Source organism: Schistocerca cancellata, chromosome 2 (assembly GCF_023864275.1).
Source record: "Schistocerca cancellata isolate TAMUIC-IGC-003103 chromosome 2, iqSchCanc2.1, whole genome shotgun sequence".
NCBI lineage: Eukaryota > Metazoa > Arthropoda > Insecta > Orthoptera > Acrididae > Schistocerca > Schistocerca cancellata.
Genome location: NC_064627.1, coordinates 446,668,231 through 446,688,137, shown reverse-complemented (window position 1 = coordinate 446,688,137; position 19,907 = coordinate 446,668,231). Strand labels below are relative to the sequence as shown.

General features: G+C 39.7%; 1 protein-coding gene across 1 annotated transcript in view; it reads right to left on the bottom strand.

The window, feature by feature from the left end:
* Positions 1-19,907, bottom strand: part of LOC126161929 (carboxylesterase 4A) — a 159,334-nt gene that overhangs the window by 7,221 nt on the left and 132,206 nt on the right. Inside the window, exon 10 of the mRNA XM_049918103.1 lies at positions 7,403-7,556. Coding sequence (XP_049774060.1) covers positions 7,403-7,556 — 154 coding nt within the window. The remainder of the gene's footprint in view (positions 1-7,402; positions 7,557-19,907) is intronic.

The window sequence follows — 19,907 nt, the reverse complement described above, 5'->3', positions numbered from 1 at the left end:
TTGTTAATTATATTGCAGACAATAGAAAACTTAAGAGATGCCGGCCACTTAGTTTGTTAGCACTACTAAGTTCATCTAAGTGACTTGTGCATCTCTAGATATGAAACTAACACCTACGTGCACTGTTGTATTGCCAATGGTCATGCTGCAGTGGATACCCTAGTTCCCGTCAGCACTCCGAAATGAAGCATTATTGAGCATGGCCAGCACTTGGATGGGTGACCGTCTGAGTACGCTGTGGGCTGTTGATAATCATCCCTTTGGTTTATGGCAGAGGGGACAGGAGGAGTGGTGGCAGTGTCCTGGATTAAATTCCGAACCTCTCTGCAGTGTCTCATAAAGTGAGGGCATGCAACAGTTGGTGGTGATCCGTCTGTTGGATGGGGTACTTAAGCTCGGCAGCTCCCCTTGGTGATATTTGAGAGGAGTAGGCTACTTGGCAGCACTGCGTTTCGCCCTCTCCCTTCTCTCACTGTCATCCAACACACAGACGAGGCCACACTGCATATGCACATCCATTGCAGTCACGTACACTTAAGAGTAACACTTTGACAATGCGCGAAGCTCACACTTCACAAAGAAAAGGTGCCTACAGGTACAAAGGATAGAAAACACCTTTCCAATTTAGGTGGCGGAACCTGCCTTGCAGGGTCTCCCAGTCGATCATACCATACGACTTTAATTTTACTGTTTCATTACTCTCAAACAGTAACATACAATTAATACCTCTAACTACTCTCACTGTTATTTACTATTTACACTTCTCTTATCTCTTGCACTTGTTTTCACTCCAGTTCCTTCTTCTTCTTCTTCTTCTTCTTCGTATTCTTTATCTCAATAACCACTCTTCATTCAATCAGCTTGATCCAATATTTTCCAAATTATGCCTGTCTTGTATGGAGTGTAGCCATGTATGGAAGTGAAACATGGACGATAAATAGTTTGGACAAGAAGAGAATAGAAGCTTTCAAAATGTGGTGCTACAGAAGAATGCTGAAGATTAGATGGGTAGACCACATAACTAATGAGGAGGTATTGAATAGAATTGGAGAGGAGAAATTTGTGGCACAACTTGGCTAGAAGAAGGGATCAGTTGGTAGGAGATGTTCTGAGGCATCAAGGGATCACCAATTTAGTATTGGAGGGCACCGTGGAGGGTAAAAATCATAGAGGGAAACCAAGAGATGAATACACTAAGCAGATTCAGAAGGATGTAGGTTGCAGTAGGTACTGGGAGATGATGAAGAAGCTTGCACAGGAGAGAGTAACATGGAGAGCTGCATCAAACCGGTCTCTTGACTGAAGACCACAACAACAACCTGTCTTGTCCATAACACATACTGCAAGTCTCTGCTGTTCTGTTTGAGGTGGGTATCAAATTAGAGTTGTGATTTAAATATCTATTCTTCTTGTCTTTGGGTTTCAAAACTTCTTCCAACATGTTGTCAATTTCTTGTGAGTTAGTAACAATACCAGAGAAGAAAAGTTGCTATTCACCATATAGCGGAGATGCTGAGTCGTGATAGGCACAACAAAAAGACTCACACAATTAAAGCTTTCAGTCATTAAGGCCTTTGTCAACAGTACACACACACACACACACACACACACACACACACACACACTGACATAAATGCAACTTGCACACACAAATGCAGTCTCAGAGAGCTGAAACCACACTGCGAACAGCACCACCAATGTATGAAGGGAGTGGCGACTGGGTGGGGGTAAGGAGGAGGCTGTGGCAGTGAGGGGGAGGGATAGTATGGTGGGCGTGGCGGACAGTGAAGTATTGCAGTTTAGACGGAGGGCAGAAGAGAAGGTGCGGAGAGGGGAGGGGTAAATAGCGTAAAGGAGGGAAATAAAAGAAATTAAAAGACTGGGTGTGGTGGTGAAATGACAGCTGTGTAGTGCTTGAATGGGAACAGGGAGGAGGCTGGATGGGTGAGGACAGTGACTAACGAAGGTTGAGGCCAGGAGGGTTATGGGAACATAGGATGTATTGCAGGGAAAGTTCCCATCTGCGCAATTCAGAAAAGCTGGTGTTGGTGGGAAGGATCCATATGGCACAGGCTGTGAAGCAACAGTAAACATGATATCCATCATGTCAATGACTGCTTCACAGCCTTTGCCATATGGATCCTTCCCACCAACACCAGCTTTTCTGAATTGCACAGGTGGGAACTTTGCCTGCAATACATCCTACGTTCCCATAACCCTCCTGGCCTCAACCTTCGTTAGTCACTGTCCTCACCCATCCAGCCTCCTTCCTGTTCCCATTCCAGCACTACAGAGCAGTCATTTCACCGCCACACCCAATCTTTTAATTTCTTTTATTTATCTCCTTTCCACTTCTTACCCCCTCCCCCCTCTGCACCTTCTCTCCTGCCCTCCATCTAAACTGCAACACTTCACTGTCTGCCATTCCCACCATATTTTCCCTCCCCCTCCCCGCCACAGCCTCCTCCTTACCCCCATCCAGTCGCCACTCCCATCACGCACTGGTGCTGCTTGTTAGCTGTGTGGTTTCAGCTCTCTGAGACTGTGTGTGTGTGTGTGTGTGTGTGTGTGTGTGTGTGTGTGTGTGTGTGTGTGTGGGCGTGGGCGCGCGTATGTGTATGTGTGTCTACTGCTGACAATAGCCTTAATGGCGGAAAGCTTTAATTGGTTGTGAATCTTTTTGTTGTGCCTATCGCGACTCAGCATCTCTGCCATATGGTGAGTAGCAACTTTCCTTCTCTGATATTGTTACATTCCATCCTGGATTTTCCATTGTTTGATTCTTGTGAGTTAGTGTCATTCACCAGTGAGACCTGTATTGTGTGTTACTTATTATTAAAAAAATACTAAATTGTACTTCATTTTTATTAATTTACTGTTACATATTTTTCTGAAAAATACTTTCAACAATTGGAGAACCCCTTTTTGGGGACAATATCTTGAATCTTCTAACTGACCTGAACTTTTCAAATTAATTAATGTAGTGAGGGAATCAACTAAAAGGCAGTTATAGCAACAATAACTAAAGTGTAATAAGAAATGCGAAGAAACATAGGTAAATACATGGTTATTCATAAATATCTCTGGGGTTTCAAAAGATGACTTTGTGAAAACTTAAAGATGTACTGAAAAACTACATGTGTCACTGGATAGAATGTATATCCTAGTTTTGATTTGTAATACATGCCATGGTGTAGTTTCAGATTGTACCACTTGGGTACAGATGTGTTAGAACATGTAGACAAATCATCTGTCACATCATGCAACCTAATGAGCAGATTTCTGAAGCGGCTTCTGCTGTTGTACATTCCCAGGTAGCAGTAGCATCAGCAACTTCAGTGAATTGCATGCATTATTCAGGTTAATCATGTCAAAAAAGGCACCGATATTTAGCACCTGTAATGCAAGTTAAAAATTTGGAGAGATGATCTCTCCAGTGATATATGTCTCTTTTCTACATGGCTTGTAGTTTACACACAGTTGTCTTCTAAAAGCCCGGAGGTACTTACAAATAGCCCTGTATTTTTGCTTAGCGAGAGTGACAGAATATTGTAGAGTATCTAAGCTGTCAACATATTCAGCTTTTGGGGATGAAGTCTTAGATTTAATTCTTCCAATGATAGGTAGCTTATTGGGCAACAAGTTTCCTCCAGTGAATTCGATCTGTGCAGTGAATGTTGTCTGATCTGCGAATGACATCCTTGTAATACAGTGATCTTGGCATATGTTTATGTTACATGGCTATCCAGAACCTAGTCTACCATTGTGAGAATCTACACCCGTCGGGTCAGTTTTTGGATATTTCAGTTCAAACTCTTGAAAGGACACAAATCCCCTCAAAATTTTTCAGTTGGCTGAGAGAAACAAGAGTGAGTTGTATTGGAATTATAAATTTGCCTTGCACTGCTGCACCAGACAAGCTTTTCACGATTGTTATAATGTTTTTAAACTCAGTTATAGACATTACACTTGTATCATTACTACATAACTGTGATGGTAGAATTCTTTAAAATCTTTATGAGGCTCTCTATTGCTTTACTGCAAATGCATACTTGTATGCATATTAAAATCAACCTTGTAATAGAGCATACTGCAAGTTTATTACCACAAGAACACCTAGACACTTCATATACCTAAACTGTGTTTCTTTCCATCTGGCTAAAATTCTAGAGAATATCTTTTAAAATTTGGCTACAGAAAATTTTTGTTCATTTTTTGTAGTACCACTCTTGTGTGAAAGTCAAATTTTTGGGATTATTATAAAATAATGGTTGTTAGTAAATTGCCAGGGCAGCCTAGTTGTCCTACAGATCTAAAGCAACAGCAAAAGAGAATTCACCACAATCCAGTTTGTCATGTGTGGCTTTTGTCAAAATGCTAAAACATGTTATCCATTTATGACAGTTTCCTCCAACTCATAACATGTAAAAGGAGCATTCAATAAGTAATGCAACACTTTTTTTCTGAAAGCTGATTGGTTTTACTCAGGATTCCAACATGTCATATTATTCCACACTTTTTGGGCTACAGAACCCTATTTTTCAACATATTCTCTGTTCAAAGTGATGGCCTTAGGGTACCTTACCAGGAGGGCCTGTATGCCTTCATGGTACCACTTTACTGCTCGATGTCAGAGCCAACAACTTGCTGCATCAATAACTTCCCCATCATCCATGTACTGCTTCCTGTAAGTGCATCCTTCACTGGGCCAAACAGATAAAAATCAAAAGGTGCAAGATCTAGACAGTAGGGTGGCTGAGGAAGAACTGTCCATTGAAGTTTTGAGTTCATCTCAGGTGCGCAGACTTGCATGAGGCCTTGCATTGTTATGGAGAAGGAGAAGTTCATTTGCATTTTTGTGGCAATGAACATGCTGAAGTCATTTCTTCAGTTTCCTGAGGGTAGCACAATACACTTCAAAGTTGATCATTATGCCATCAGGGTAGGCATTAAACAGAATAACGCCTTCAGAGTCCCAGAAGATCATCGCCATGACTTTACTTGCTGAGGGTGCAGCTTTGAACATTTTCTTCAAGGAGAGATGGTATCGTGTCGCTCCACAGACACCCATTTTGTTTCTGGTTCGATGCTATGAACCCATGTTTCAGTGGCTGTGATGATGTCTGACGAAAATTTGTCATGATTGCTCTCGTAAGGCACAAGCAGTTCTGCTCAGATGCTCTTTATGGCCTTGTATTAGGCAGTGAAGAATCCAGTGGGCACACACCTTTGAGTACCTCAACTGGTGGACAAGTGTGTCAGCACTACCAACAGAAAGATCTAGTTGAGCAGCAAGGTGTTTGACTGCAATCTGTTAAGCCCCTCAGATGAGAGTGCCTGCATGTTCCAACACTGCAGGAGTCACTGCTGTGGGCAGTAGGCTGAGATTCAGGTTTGCACAACCTTGTTGCAATGATAGATACCTCACCCAATGGTTCACCAAGCTTTTGTTCACTGCCAGGTCTCTGTAGACATTCTGCAAGTGCCTAGAAATATCTTCGATGCTCTGGTTTTCTGCCAAAGGAAACTTGATGATACCTCTCTGCTTGGAATGCAGCTCCATTACAGTACTGAAGGCTATGTGTAGTGCTGCCATCTATTGGAACTTCATGAGACCTTAGGGACTGAAGCAGGAATATTCCATGATGTCCTGCAACAAATTCTGCATTTTTTCAAGTGAAATTGGGCGAGAAAAAAATGTGTTGTGTTACTTATTGAACGCCCCTTACAATTTTACATGTTTAGACAATGTCAAAATAGATGAAAATATATACATAATGCATTCTGCCCTCTGAAACAATTATACAGTTTTCCACAATATTTCATTCTAAAATTACAATATGCCAAATCATGGTACAATCAATAGTTTTTTTCTATGCCACTTAGCATTGCCTTTATGGCTAAGACAAAGTTAATCTCTTTATAGTCTTTTCCTGCTCTTGCAGTTGCTCCTGTTAGTTACTTAGTTAAACATGTTCCATAGATCATTTGAGTGATTCTTGTAACAAAATGATCATGCAGCTGCACATAAAAACTAGTTTCATCGTGTGACTATTCTTTTTTACAGCGCAATGTAATTTCTTTTTCTAATCAAAAATAAAATGTATTCTTTTCCTCTCATAATATTCTGTCAAATATGCGGTTGCTTCTTCTGTCTTTTGTGTTATAATATATTGCTGTTACTGACTAATAGTGACTGTTTGATGTCATAATTGACCATAAACTGATATGCCATTACTTGTCACAACAATTACTGTTCATTGCAGATTGTAGTCTGTCAAACCATGTGGTTTCTGACAGTTTTTATCACTTCAGTATCATCAGAGAAATGGCAGAAAATTGATCATTTGACTACTGATGATGTGAGTGAAATTAAAACTCTTACATATGTAAGTGATAAATTACTGAAGAACAAACACACAAAAGGTCAAACACTTGTGTGATCTGCATCACTGGCATTTGACATTAGCTTTTAATTCTAGCATTTCTGACAGATAAACATCACTCCTTCCTTGTGTGCATAATTCATCCTATGTTTTACAATACTTACTATATCAATTAGACTGATTATTTTCTTGTGTATGTATCACTCTTAAATGAAATGTAAGATGATGTAACTTACCAAACGAAAGTGTTGGTATGTTGATAGACACACAAACAAACACAAACACACACACAAAATTCAAGCTTTCACAACCCACGGTTGCTTCATCAGGATAGAGGGAAGGAGAGGGAAAGACGAAAGGATGTGGGTTTTAAGGGAGAGGGTAAGGAGTCATTCCAATCCTGGGAGCAGAAAGACTTACCTTAGGGGGAAAAAAGGACAGGTATACACTCGCACACACCCACTGGATATGTGTGTGTGTGTGTGTGTGCGCGAGTGTATACCTGTCCTTTTTTCCCCCTAAGGTAAGTCTTTCCGCTCCCGGGACTGGAATGACTCCTTACCCTCTCCCTTAAAACCCACATCATTTCGTCTTTCCCTCTCCTTCCCTCTTTCCTGATGAAGCTACCGTGGGTTGCAAAAGCTTGAATTTTGTATGTGTGTTTGTGTGTCTATCAACATACCAATGCTTTCGTTGGTAAATTACATCATCTTTGTTTTCAAATATATTTTTCCCACATGGAATGTTTCCCTCTATTATATTCATTAAATGAAATGTAATATATATTTATTGTAATGAATACAGTAATCAGTGTCCTTTTAATTCAGATGCAAGGTTTTAACCCGTTCTTATTGAGTTTGCTAGATGTTTTGTATCAGTTTACCTTATTTTTGAAGTAGCCACATTTTACAACACAGCCCGTCCCATCTCGAATGTCATCCTCATATAGAAGTAGTACCTGTAAACAGCACTGAAGCAATTCTATGCAATTCAAATTTTTAATGATAATGACTTACCCAGTTTTTGCAAACTCTGCTATGTATGATGTCATCAGGTCTTGCACTGCAAGGTCGTCAGGATCCGTAAGTTTAAAACTAGTTCCAGGTATTTTATTTCCATCAAGTGGCAATGCATCAAACAAAAAGGGCAAATCATCTCCATGTCCAATACCTGTGAAGATTTACTTTATCAATGCATACATCATTCAAAAATTTGGTTACATGAAAAGGAAATTTTATCCCTTGATTTAGAGTATACTGAATCTACATTACTGTCTACATGAGACCTATCATCAATTACTTACCTGAACCCTGTTCAGTGCTGCTAGAAAGAGCAGAGCAGATGAAACTGCCACTCATGCACCTCGGCAAAGTTGCTGTGTTTGGTGACCTAATAGAAACAAACTTACTTGTTTCTGCATGCATCATGTACAGGATATGATGTGATAGACAAGGAATGATGGCTAGAGACCCTTGGTGTCTCTAGTTCACTTTGTCAACTGTGTGACTAAGTGATGCTATGATTACTGACTGACTGACTTACATCCAACAAAACTCAAAAGACAAAGTGGGTATTTCTGAAAAGGAGAACTTCTGTGATGAGACTGACATAGCCTCTTAGATCCACGTGAAAGATGAGCTGCAGCTGGCAATGGATCCTAAGGCCATTACACAGAACAAGCATGACCTGGAAGCATCAGTTTCTCATTTCTACATCCAAAATTAGGAATGAGACTGGATGAAGTTCCACACTGAGCTACAGTGTAACACATTCTTTGAGATCACTGTCAAGTATCTTAACAGTAACTTTATGCTAGAGATAAAGGCAAATTATTTGTATGGTTATAAGTCCATCGCCCCTTTTCTCAACAAGTACATTGTCCCAGCATCTGATAATATGGAGCTGATGTGGCTTTATGATTAACAGAAAGGGCTGTCATACACAGGTTCGTGTCTGTGCTTGTAAAACTGCATAACTGGACCAATAACAATAGACTGCTACTATTTCTCTTGGCTGAGGATGCAGCCAAGAAAAAGTGCAAGAAAAGGACACCGACAAAGATTTTTAGCTGAGCAACATGGGCTTCCGCATTAAGGTGGAGCCTCTCCTGGCAAAACATGGCACAAAGCCTTAATGCTCCAAGTATCAGTAATAGGGTCACATGATAAAATGTTGCTGAAATCAGCCAATATGTGCCAAGTGTGCTGGTAATCATGACTGTTGTACTTGCACACTAATGAAGTATGACTAACCAACATGTGCCCACTGTGGTGAACCACATGTCACAAGCTAGTGTAGCTGCAAGGCCTCTTCAGCCCACAGTAGAAGTAGCAGCAGCAAAAGGAGACAGGCAAGAGCTTGAATCATGTGAGCCCAGCTTGTGCTGAGAGCACCAAGAAAATGTGCAGGAGAAGATGTGGTGAGTCGTGACACCACCTCCAACTAATTGCGAGATGTGCCATCAGCGACCTCCTCTTCTCACCCAGCCTGAAGATGCTACCAATGAGAGAGGTGAGGGTGGACAGGATGCATGTTGTGGAGCAGTGTCAGTTGGTGCCAAGAAAAAGTTGTGCAGTAAAAGGAGGAGACACTGGTCAATTTGGTGGTGTCGAGACTTCACAAACAACTCAAAGCAGGTTCCTTGAGAAGATGCCTGCTATAATATGCATGGCAAAACAAAGTGAAACACCAGTAGCTTTGGCCACCATTTTAGAAAGTTTCTCTTAGATGAATACCAGAGATATCCCCAGTAATCCCTCAAAATAAATCCCCAATTGGGAGATATAACCATCCCCCTCCCCACCCGTACAGTTTTTCATAAAAGTTAAAGATGTAAACAGAATAACTATTACCTATAACCTGTAGCTCCAAAAGGCAATTAAGACAATCTCTCAAACAATCTGCCTTCTCCCTAAGAAGAGGGAATGAAATGTATGGGGAGGACTGCATGACCATTTACAGGTCTGTAGCTGTTCCTATTCAAAAGTTTCTCTGTGGTATAGAAGGAATTGTTAAGAAAGTATCTTCCTTTTAAAACACTACGTCTATCTGTGAAGCATTTCATTTATGTAAGTAGACAGCCAAAGAGTATTACAGCTTTCAGTAGAGTTTGCATGGAATTTATCTACAAGTAATGCCAAAAAATTATCCCACTGCTTAGTATTGAGTGAAAGTATGCCAGCAACAAGTCTTCAGATTAATTCAGTGGAAGACATTTCTAAATACTAAGCAGGCAAGACTGAGCTTTTTTATTATTTTCTCCAGTTTCTTATCCATATGGATACTTAGAATATCACACACAAAGTTTCAATTAGTGTGTGTTCATTAATTTCATTTGTTTGAAATTTCATAATGTGGGTATTTGTAAGGTTAAGAGTTAAGCTTTTAGTTGTGAACATATACATGTACATGTACATCTATATCAATATCTACATCTACACACCTACATACATAGTCCGCAAGCCACCTTGGAGGAAGGTACCCTGTACCATTACTAATAATTTCCTTTCCTGTTCCATTGGCAAATAGAGTGAGGGAATATAACTGACTATATGCCACCATATGAGCCCTAATTTCTCAAATATTGTCTTTGTGGTCCTTACACAAAATGTATGTTGACAGCAGTAGAGTCGTTGTGCAGTCAGCTTCAAATGTCTGTCCTCTAACTTTTCTCAGTGGTGTTCCTCAAAGAGAGTATTGCCTTCCCTCCAGGGATTCTCATTGGAGTTCCTGAAACATCTCGGTAACACTTGCATGTTGTAAGAACCTACCGGTAGCAAATCTAGCAGCCCACCTCTGAATTGCTCCAATGTCTTCCTTTAATCTGACCTTGTATGGATCACAAACACTCGGGCAGTACTCAAGAATAGGTGCACTAGTGTCTTATATGCAGTCTCCTTTACAGATGAACAGTTTTCCTAAATTCTTCCAATAAACTGAAGTTTACCATTCACCTTCTGCATCACAATCCTCACATGCAAGCTCCATCTCATATCACTTGGTAATGTTACTTCCAGATATTTAAATGATATGACAGTGTCAAGCAGACCACTACTAATGCAGTATCCGAACATTATGGGTTTGTTTTTCCTATTCACCCTTGTTAACTCACTTTTTTTTACATTTAGAGCTAACTGCCATTCTTCACACTAACTAGAAATTTGGTCTTAAGTCATCTTGTATCCTCATACAGTCACTCAACTTTGATACCTTACCATACACCATAGCATCATCAGCAAATAACCACAGATTGCTGCCCACCCTGTTTGCCAGATCATTTATGTATATAGAAAATAACAGCAGTCATATCACGCTTCCCTGGGGCTCTCCTGATGATACCCTTGTTTCTGATGAACACTTGCTTCCAACAACAATGTACTGGGTTTTATTACTTAAGATGTCTTTGAGCCACTCACTTATCTGGGAACCTATTCTACATGCTCATACCTTTGTTAACAGTCTGTGATGGGGCACCATGTCAAATGCTCTCTGGAAATCTAGAAACATGAAATTTGTATGTTACCTTCTATCCATAGTTCAAGTATATCATGTGAGGAAAGGGAGTATCACATGAGTGATCTCTCTCAATCCATGCTGATTTGTGGACATAAGCTTCTCAGTCCGAAGAAAATTTATTACAGTCAAACTGAGCACATGTTAAAGAGTTCTACAGCAAACCGATGATAGGGATATTGGTCTATAGTTTTGTGGGTCCATTTTTTTACCCTTCTTGTACACAAGTCACCTGCACATTTTTTCAGTCACTTGGGAATTCACAATAAATGCTAATTAAGTAAGCGACCAATGCCATGGAGCACTCTTTGTAAAACCAAATTGGGATTCCATCAGGACCTGGCAACTTATTTGTTTTCAACTCTGTCAGTTGTTTTGCTTTGCCAGGGATGCTTATTACTATGTCGTCCATACGTACAAATGATGGTATGTTTGCACAATTTTCCTACATGAATGATTTCTTAAATGTGAACTTCAACTCTTTTGATTTCGTTTCCCTATCTTCAACTCCCACACCAGACTAGTCAATGAGCGACTGAATAGAAGCCTTAGACTCACTTACTGACTTTTTATAGGACTAGAATTTTCTTGGATTCTCAACCAGATCTTTTGCTAAGGCATGATAGCGGTAGTTATATGATCTTTTCACAGACACACAAATCCCTACTAACCTTTGCTTGTTGCCATTTGCGTGTTCTCTTTTGGACCAGAAGGGCAACACCCTTTGCTTTCTCAGCATTTTCTGAACTTTGTTTTTAAACCATGGTGGGACATTTCCATCCTTAATCCACTTAAAAGACTCACAGTTCTCCAGTTTCTGTCGAAACTTTGCCCATAATTCCCCTACCTCCATTTTACTGGAACTATGTGATGTCAATTCACTGTCTGAGTGAGATGCTAACAACTTTTTATCTGCTCTTTTTAGCAGAAACACTCTCGTAGCCTTCGTAACTTTCGTAACCATAGTTGCAATAATGACATCATGATCACTATCCTCATCTCTATACTGACACTATTGATAAGGTCTGGTCTGTTTGTAGCTAAAAGGTCTAAGATATTTCCATTGTACATGGGCTGCCAAATTTGCAGCTCAAGACAGTTATCAGTAAATGTGTTCAAAAGTACTTTGCAAGACTGTCTGTCTGTACCCCATGCAATGAATCCGCAGACATCCCAAACTATACTTGGTAGGTTAAAGTCACTTCCAACTAGTACTGCATGATCTGGATATTTACGCACTACTGACCATGGAGTTTCTTTGAATTATTCTAGAACTGTCACAACAGAATAGAGTAGGTGGTAAAAACATCCAACAATTAACTTGGTTTTACCTGGATCTGTTACTCACAACCAGATAACTTGACTGTCATGCTTGACTTTGACCTCAATAGAAACAATATGTCTGTCAACTGCAATGAACACTCCCTATGGCATCTAATATGTCTTTCCAAGATATGTTCCATGACTCGCTAAATATCTCAGAGCACTGTACCTTAGGTTTCAGTGAGATCTCAGTCCCAATAATTAGCTGAGTGTACTGACTGGCAGGTGTTCATCACAGCACCTCAAACTACCACCTGCCCTAGGAAAACATCCATGTGCACTCCATAAGTACTCTGCTACCTGAGTACCTGCTCATTTGTGTAGAACAGACCTGATCTATCAAGGGGAGTCCTACAAATCCCCACTCAATACTGCAGGTCCAAAAATCTGCAGCCAAGACTGTCAAAGAGTTGACAAAGCCTTCGGCTGAGATCCTCCACTCAGCTCTAAACCAAAGGAACCCGATGAACCTTGGGAACAATGTTTCAGATTGTGAGCTCTGCTTGAACACTGTGTGTGAGGCCAGCAGTCTTCTCCATCTCTGCTTGCCACTTGTCTGAACCGAGGACAGCCTCAGAGCCAATGCAACAGATCTCATTGATGCTGATATGAGCCACAACTTGCAGATGACTGCACCCAGCATGCCCAATAGCTGCAGGCCAGACCTCCTCTACATCTTGGATGAGGCCCCTCAGCAGAAATACTAAGTGCACATTGGATTTCTTTCCAGCCTTGAATGTTGTCTTCCTGCGGGGCTCCATAATGCCCCTTATGTTGGAGCTCCTGATACCTAACAAAAGTATGCCCATGTGACCCTGTTTGGACTCTGCTGAAGGAATAGCCACCTGTGACTCAAAGTGCAAAAAGACGAGGCCAGATGGCCAGCCTCCACATTGCTCTCTGCTTTATGTGACGGGAACACATTAACACCCACTGCTCACTCTGCTGTGAGTGCAGATGCATCATGACGGGTACACTAGGAATTGCAATGACAGCAGAGCCCATGGGCAAAAAAGCAACACCTGTGGTGTCCCATGTGATGCAGCAGTTCTCTGTCACCACTACACCCTGAGGCAGCAGCCTGAAGGTGGCTGACTGTAGCCAAAAGCTTCTTCAACTGTTCGTGAATTGTGGCTAGCTCCTCCCTTCTAGCTGAAGAAGCAAACTACAAGAACAGACAGAAACCTATACTTGCAACTGGTGCCTTAATGAGCTATGCAGCTGACTGTTCAGAAGAAATGAAGACTGTACTACAAACTTCCTGAATTTACACTTACAGTTGAAAATGCGAGATTAAACATATTAAAAAGTAAAGCACACATGAAATTTAAGAAATATGCAACTAGTAAAACACAGGAGAAGCTAAATATGTAACTTGACACTCTGTAGAAATGAGTGGGTCAGGAGAGGTCCTGTTCCACAGTTTTCTGGGTTATGTCTAGCACAGATGTGTTTGTCCTCTTTACCAATATACTTGTGTTATCAGTAAACAATGAAAGTTTTGAAGAGCCCTCCAGTGTTCCTGGTAATCACTTATTTTGGTTGACAACAGGAGTGGGCCAAGCACTGAACCTTGCAGGAACCCATATTTAATATTTTCGCACTCTGAATTTAATTTGATTTGTTAATGTGACCTTCATTTTTCTGTAGTCAAGGTATGATTCAATGAAAGTAAGGGAGGATATCTGTAGTACTGTAATATTTTAATTTCACTATTAAAATTTTATGAACTACTTGATCAAAGGTTTTCGCAACTTCAGAAAATGACACCAGGATAATTCTTCTAGTTTATTTCTACCATAACTGAGTTTGTGAGGTCATACAATACTTTCTTTGTAGAGAATCCTTTATGGAACCCAAGCTAAGTGCAGGCATAGAAAGGTGTTGTGAATGAAATGATACAGTTTTCTATCATAAGGTACCCACTCAAAACATTTATGAGAACAGTTCAAACAGGGAGATATTTCTATTATTAGAGGTCACTTACCTATGTTTATTTTTATAAGTAAATGTTACAATTCCATAGTTATGTACTTCAAGAAATACATCTTGACCCATCGTGTGATTGCAAAAGCAACTCGAGAGAGGTGCAATCAAACTAGAAAAAGTTTTCAGTAGTTTGGATGAACTACTATCATAACCAAAACAACTCTCTTTCAGTGCTCAATGTTTTTCGTATTCTCCCTAGCACTTGAGTTGGCAAAAGTGAGGTCTGCTGATGGAGTATGTATGGCATGTTGAAGTAAATGTTATAGATCTACTTTCAGTGGTCCAGTTTTTCTCCCTGTGTTTTCAGCTACTGTTACAATGAATCTGTAGTTGTCCTGTACTGAGTGTTAATGCTTATTTCTTTCTTTCTAGAAGCAGTTATTGATTTACAAGAACTTTATCAGACAATTATAGTCTGATTATTGCCTTGAAAGCTGAAAACACATTATTTAAATAAATTAATACTGTACAACTACTACAGTTTGTGTTTCTCATCAATATATATTAAGTTTTCTACAAAGTAGTGATGGAAGAACCTATTAAAATTTGGAATAATTTACTAAGTTTAGTGGTTAATAGTTTGAATCTAACATCATCCGTTTTGTAACTATTGTCATCAGGATGCTGAACATCATTTGCTCTATCATGGGTATTAGTTTCAAGCCCAGTAATACTCCAGATTGTCTCTGCATCATTTTTGGAAATTTAATTTTTTCTTCATAGTTCATACTTTTTGTTTCTTTTCTATTACAGAATGAAGAAAATTTTAATATTGTTTCTAGTGCACATTTAAGTATTGGTTATAACTCATCCAATAAATAAAGCTCTCTCTTTCTAGCACAGCCTTAGTTGATTTTAGATGGCTTTCACTGTAATTTTCCCTGACCCATTGTGAATGAAAACTGGATTCATAGTGCTGTCAGAACCTTTTAAGGAAATAATTAAATTTGTCATTGACTATGTGTTCTTGGTAAACATCATCCCATTTTTCATTCTGTGAGCACTCTCTGAATAATGTGACTTACTGAGCATTTATAATTCTATGACAGTGTACGTTTCCTTTTCTAGGCAAAACTGATGAAGTTGGACATTTTATTGTTGCCATTTGACTGCCATGATAAGATAAACTAGTTATTATGGGGTTCTCATATATTTTGAGCAAAACAGTTGCATTTAAAAATAAATTATCAGTCACAGTTTGCATAAGGCATCCTACTTTCGTTGGCTATGTTACTTCAGGGGAAAACTCCAAGCTGGGCATCAGTAACTCTAAGTGCTCTCCATCAGAACAATAAAAGTTGCAATTAATAGTGAAATCACCATCTCCCAGTTTTTTTACAATGTCTTATTAACATCATCTACATTGACAGGAAAAAAAATCACAACACCAAGAAGGAACTGGGTGACATAAACAAAAGTTGGTAGGCATGTTTCTACACCTGAAAGATCGTGTCTATTCCAATTTCGTGCCAGTAGTATAAGAGTGGCACTAGTAGTGCCACTTTAAGGATGGAAATAGGTTTGCTTTAAACACATGCTGTAACAGTAATGAGCATTAGTTACCTATGAGACTGGGCATCATGAGTTGATGTTTGTGAAGAATGACTTTAAGATGACAAAGAAGCCATTATCAACACCACACTGAGTTTGAATCAGGTCACGTAATAGGGCTATGAGAAGCTGGATGTTCCTTCTGTGGTATTGCAGAAAGACTTGGCACAAATGTAGCCATTGTACATGATTGTTGGCAGTGGTGATCACAAGAATGTACGGTCACAAGAAGACTGGGCTCTGGATGGCCACGTGGCACTACTGAGTGAGAAGATCATCACATTTGGTGTATGGCCCTGGCTTCTCATACTGCATCTGTAGCAGCAATATGAGCAGCAGTTGGCACTACAGTGGCACAACAAACTGTTGCAAATTGGTTACTTGAAGGACAGCTCCAAGCCAGATGCCTGTTAGCTAGCATTCCACTGACCCAAAACCACCACCACTGAGCATTTATAATTCACAACTTCAGTGGTATCAAGTGGGAGTTCATTGACAGGCAGGGTGGACATCTGTTGTGTTTTCTGATGAAAGCTGATTCTGCCTTGGTGCCAGTGAGGCCATGTGTTGGTTAGGAGGAGGCCAGTTTAGGGCCTGCAACTACTGTCTGCATGCTAAACACACTGGACCTACACCTGGAGTTATGGTCTGGGGTGCAATTTCATATGACAGCAGGAGCACTCTCATGATTATCCCATGCTTTTTGACTGCAAATCTGTATGTCAATCTGGTGATTTGACCTGTTGAGCTGCCATTCATGGACACAATTCCAGGCGATTTTTTCCAACAGGTTAACAGTTCTAATGGTAACAATGGTACCATCATTTCACATTTGCAATGCCCTATCTCACACTTACATTAACCTGTCATCTTGCAATGTTAATCACTTAAATATGTTACCTAGTCAAATGTAGTCCTGAAATTTCATTACTTTAGATTAATTATTTTTTGGTGTTGTGATTTATTTATTTATTTATTTATTTACTCATCTGTGTTAGGAGTCTGTACATAATTAGAATTGTCTCTTGTGTGTCTCCAAGTCTATTACTGAGGCATAGCACTCAAAGAATCATTCAGTGCAGTTCTTATTTAGATCTAGAATCTGGGACTTTATTCCAGTTGTGTGTACACAGCTACTCAACATTTCCTTGTATTACATGTACGGAAACGTATTACTGCAACTGTATATCTAGGTGTATCTGTTCAATTTATATGACATATAATTCAAGTTCTTTACTGTACAACATATAGTTATGTTGAAATAACTTTTGAGGTTTCTAGTTCCTGTAGCATCACGACAAACTCTTATTTTTTTTATTTAATAGTTTTTGGAAATTTTGTTAAAAAAGACTGAATGGACATTTGATTTTTACTTTTTACCCTTTTGTGCTGTCATAGCTGCAATATTTTGTTTTTCCATTAACTGTTGTAACTGTCTATAGTTATCTGGCAAAACTATCTTCTGGAAATATTCTACCAAACAAGGGATTCATATTCAGTTACTGTCACAAACTGTAGCTACCATCATCCTCACAACAGCCTTTCCTTGTTAACTTTCCCCAATACATCCATCTCTTCCCTCTGAGGAAGGACCGGATGAGGTGGTGCAGTGGTTATCACACTGGACTCCCATTAAGGAGGACAACAGTTGAAACCCCTGTCCAACTGCCCAGATTTCGGTTTTCTGTAATTTCCCTAAATTGCTTCAGGCAAATGCCAGGGTGGTTCCTTTGAAAGAGCATGGCCATTTTCCTTCCCCATCCCTGTCACAATCCAAGCTTGTTCTCCGTCTCTAATGATCTCGATGTTGGTGGAATGTTAAACCCAATTTTACTTCCTTCCTTCTCTGAGCAAGGATAATGTAATCTCTTTCACTTTTATGCCTATTGACAGTAGTAATCATACCACCTCCTGAAGATAAGTACTGAAGAGCAATCCTGTCTCATATTTATTAGATTTATTGGTAGAATTTTCCTTTTATACAGTATTCCAATCTCTATCTACCCTTCAATTGTTTCCTTTTACGGCTCCCTCAACTGCAATGGAAGCCCTGATGTCTTTACACATGTTCTGCCGTCCTGTCTCTTCTTTCCTCACTGATTCTGCAGAGAACCTCTCATTTCTTATCTTATCAGTCGACATAATATTCACAATCTTTCTGTACCACCACGCTCAAACCTTTTGGTCCATTTACATATAATGCTGAGCTCTAGATGTACATACTAAGAAATTTCTCTCTCATGTTATGGCCTACATTTGATACTAATTGATTTCTTTTGGTGAGGAGTGTTCTCTCTACTGTGCTAGTCTTCTTTTAATCACCTTGCTTCATCTGCAATGCATTATTTTGCTTCCAAGGTACCAGAATTCATTAATTTCATCTACCATATGGTCCCAAATATTGATGTTTTATCATTAACCTCATTTCTGCTGCTCCTCAATACTTTTGTCTTTATTTGGCTTATTCACAACCTCTATCCTATGTTCAGTAGACTGTTCATTCCATTAAGTAGGTCCAGTACTTCTTCCCATTTTCACATAGGATAAGGTCATCGCTGATATCTGTTCACTCTGTACTTTATCCCACTTCTGGGACTTTCCTTTATTTCTGTCAATGCTTCTTATATATACCAGTTGAATACTGGAGGAGAAATACAGCATCCTTGCCTTATGCCCTTTTATAATCTGAGCATTTGCAGCTTTATTGCTTCCTCTTGGTGTACATTACTCATCTTTCCTTACAGTATGTTCCTTTTTTTGTACAGATTTCAAATATCTTGCACCACTTTAACTTGTTACATGCTTTTTCTAGGTCAACAAACCCTTTTAAAGTGTCTCAGTTTTTCTTTAGTTTTGCTTCCAGTATCAAACATAACATCATAACTACCTCCTGGCATTGCTTTAATTTTTTAAATGGTGCTGTTGTGGTACTTCAAAGTTTACACTTTCTAACCAATGTGTGTCAAAGCCCTCATTTGTTTGCTTTCAGTATGTCTACTGATATTAGTTACTGCTAACTGGGGACCCCTCCGGCTTTGCATGTTTAGCACTAAGTATCTAAAACTGGATGACTGGTCTGACATAGAAGCAAGTTTGTTTATGGGTCACTGAGTAGGGATATGCATAAAATTCAGAGAACTGAATATCATCACTTACATATGACTGAAATGATTTAAACAGTACGTACCAGGAAACTTTGTAGGAATCATGAATGTTATCTGTTCCATATTTAATAGGCATTTGAAGTGATATCTTGTACGTGTGTGTGTGTGTGTGTGTGTGTGTGTGTGTGTGTGTGTGAGAGAGAGAGAGAGAGAGAGAGAGAGAGAGAGAGAAACTGGATATGTCTTGTAAATTACAGACATAGCATATCATGTGTCGGAGGCTGTTATGTAAACACTGTTCAGCCTTTTACATCAGCATGACTACAACTAAGTTATCAGTTAGGATGAATGGGCATAGACAGAGGATATATACCAGCAACACACAATATCCAATTGCAGAGCATGTTCTACAATATGAAAGCTGTGATCTCAATACCTATTTCACCACGTATGCTACCTTGATTCTTCACCCAGAAAGCACTTTCTCAGAACTCCACAGGTGGAAACTAGCACTACAACATGTCCTCAGTTCTTGTTATCCACCTGGCCTTAATTTACGTTAATTTCTTCCATCTCATCATTTTTTCATAGTAACTATTCCTTCCCTCACTCTGTTTTAGTTTTCTACCTCTTTCATTTTCTGACCTGTCTGTTCTTTGCCGTCTCCCTCCCACCTCTGTTATGGACAATGCACTTAGCTTTCCAGTCTTATTAACTTGTGCATGGTGTTTTAGCGTTAATCTCTGTCTTGCATATTAACCTGACTTCCACATTTAAGCTTTCAGGTTTTCAAATCTCATCTGGTGCAGTCCCCAGCAATCAAGTCTTTCCTTCTCATCCAATGCAGTAAGTCTCCCTGGCCTGCAGTTCTGTGCAACTTTTCCAAAATCTATCCCTTTTCATAAACCCCTGCAGTCCTTTTCCTTTACCCCACTTCCTCTCCCTTCAACCCTTCTGCTCGAGGAAGCAGCCACTGACTCCTAAAGCTTGCAAAAATGGAATCTTCTTTTATGTGTGTGTGTTCGCCTGCTGCCACTTAGTG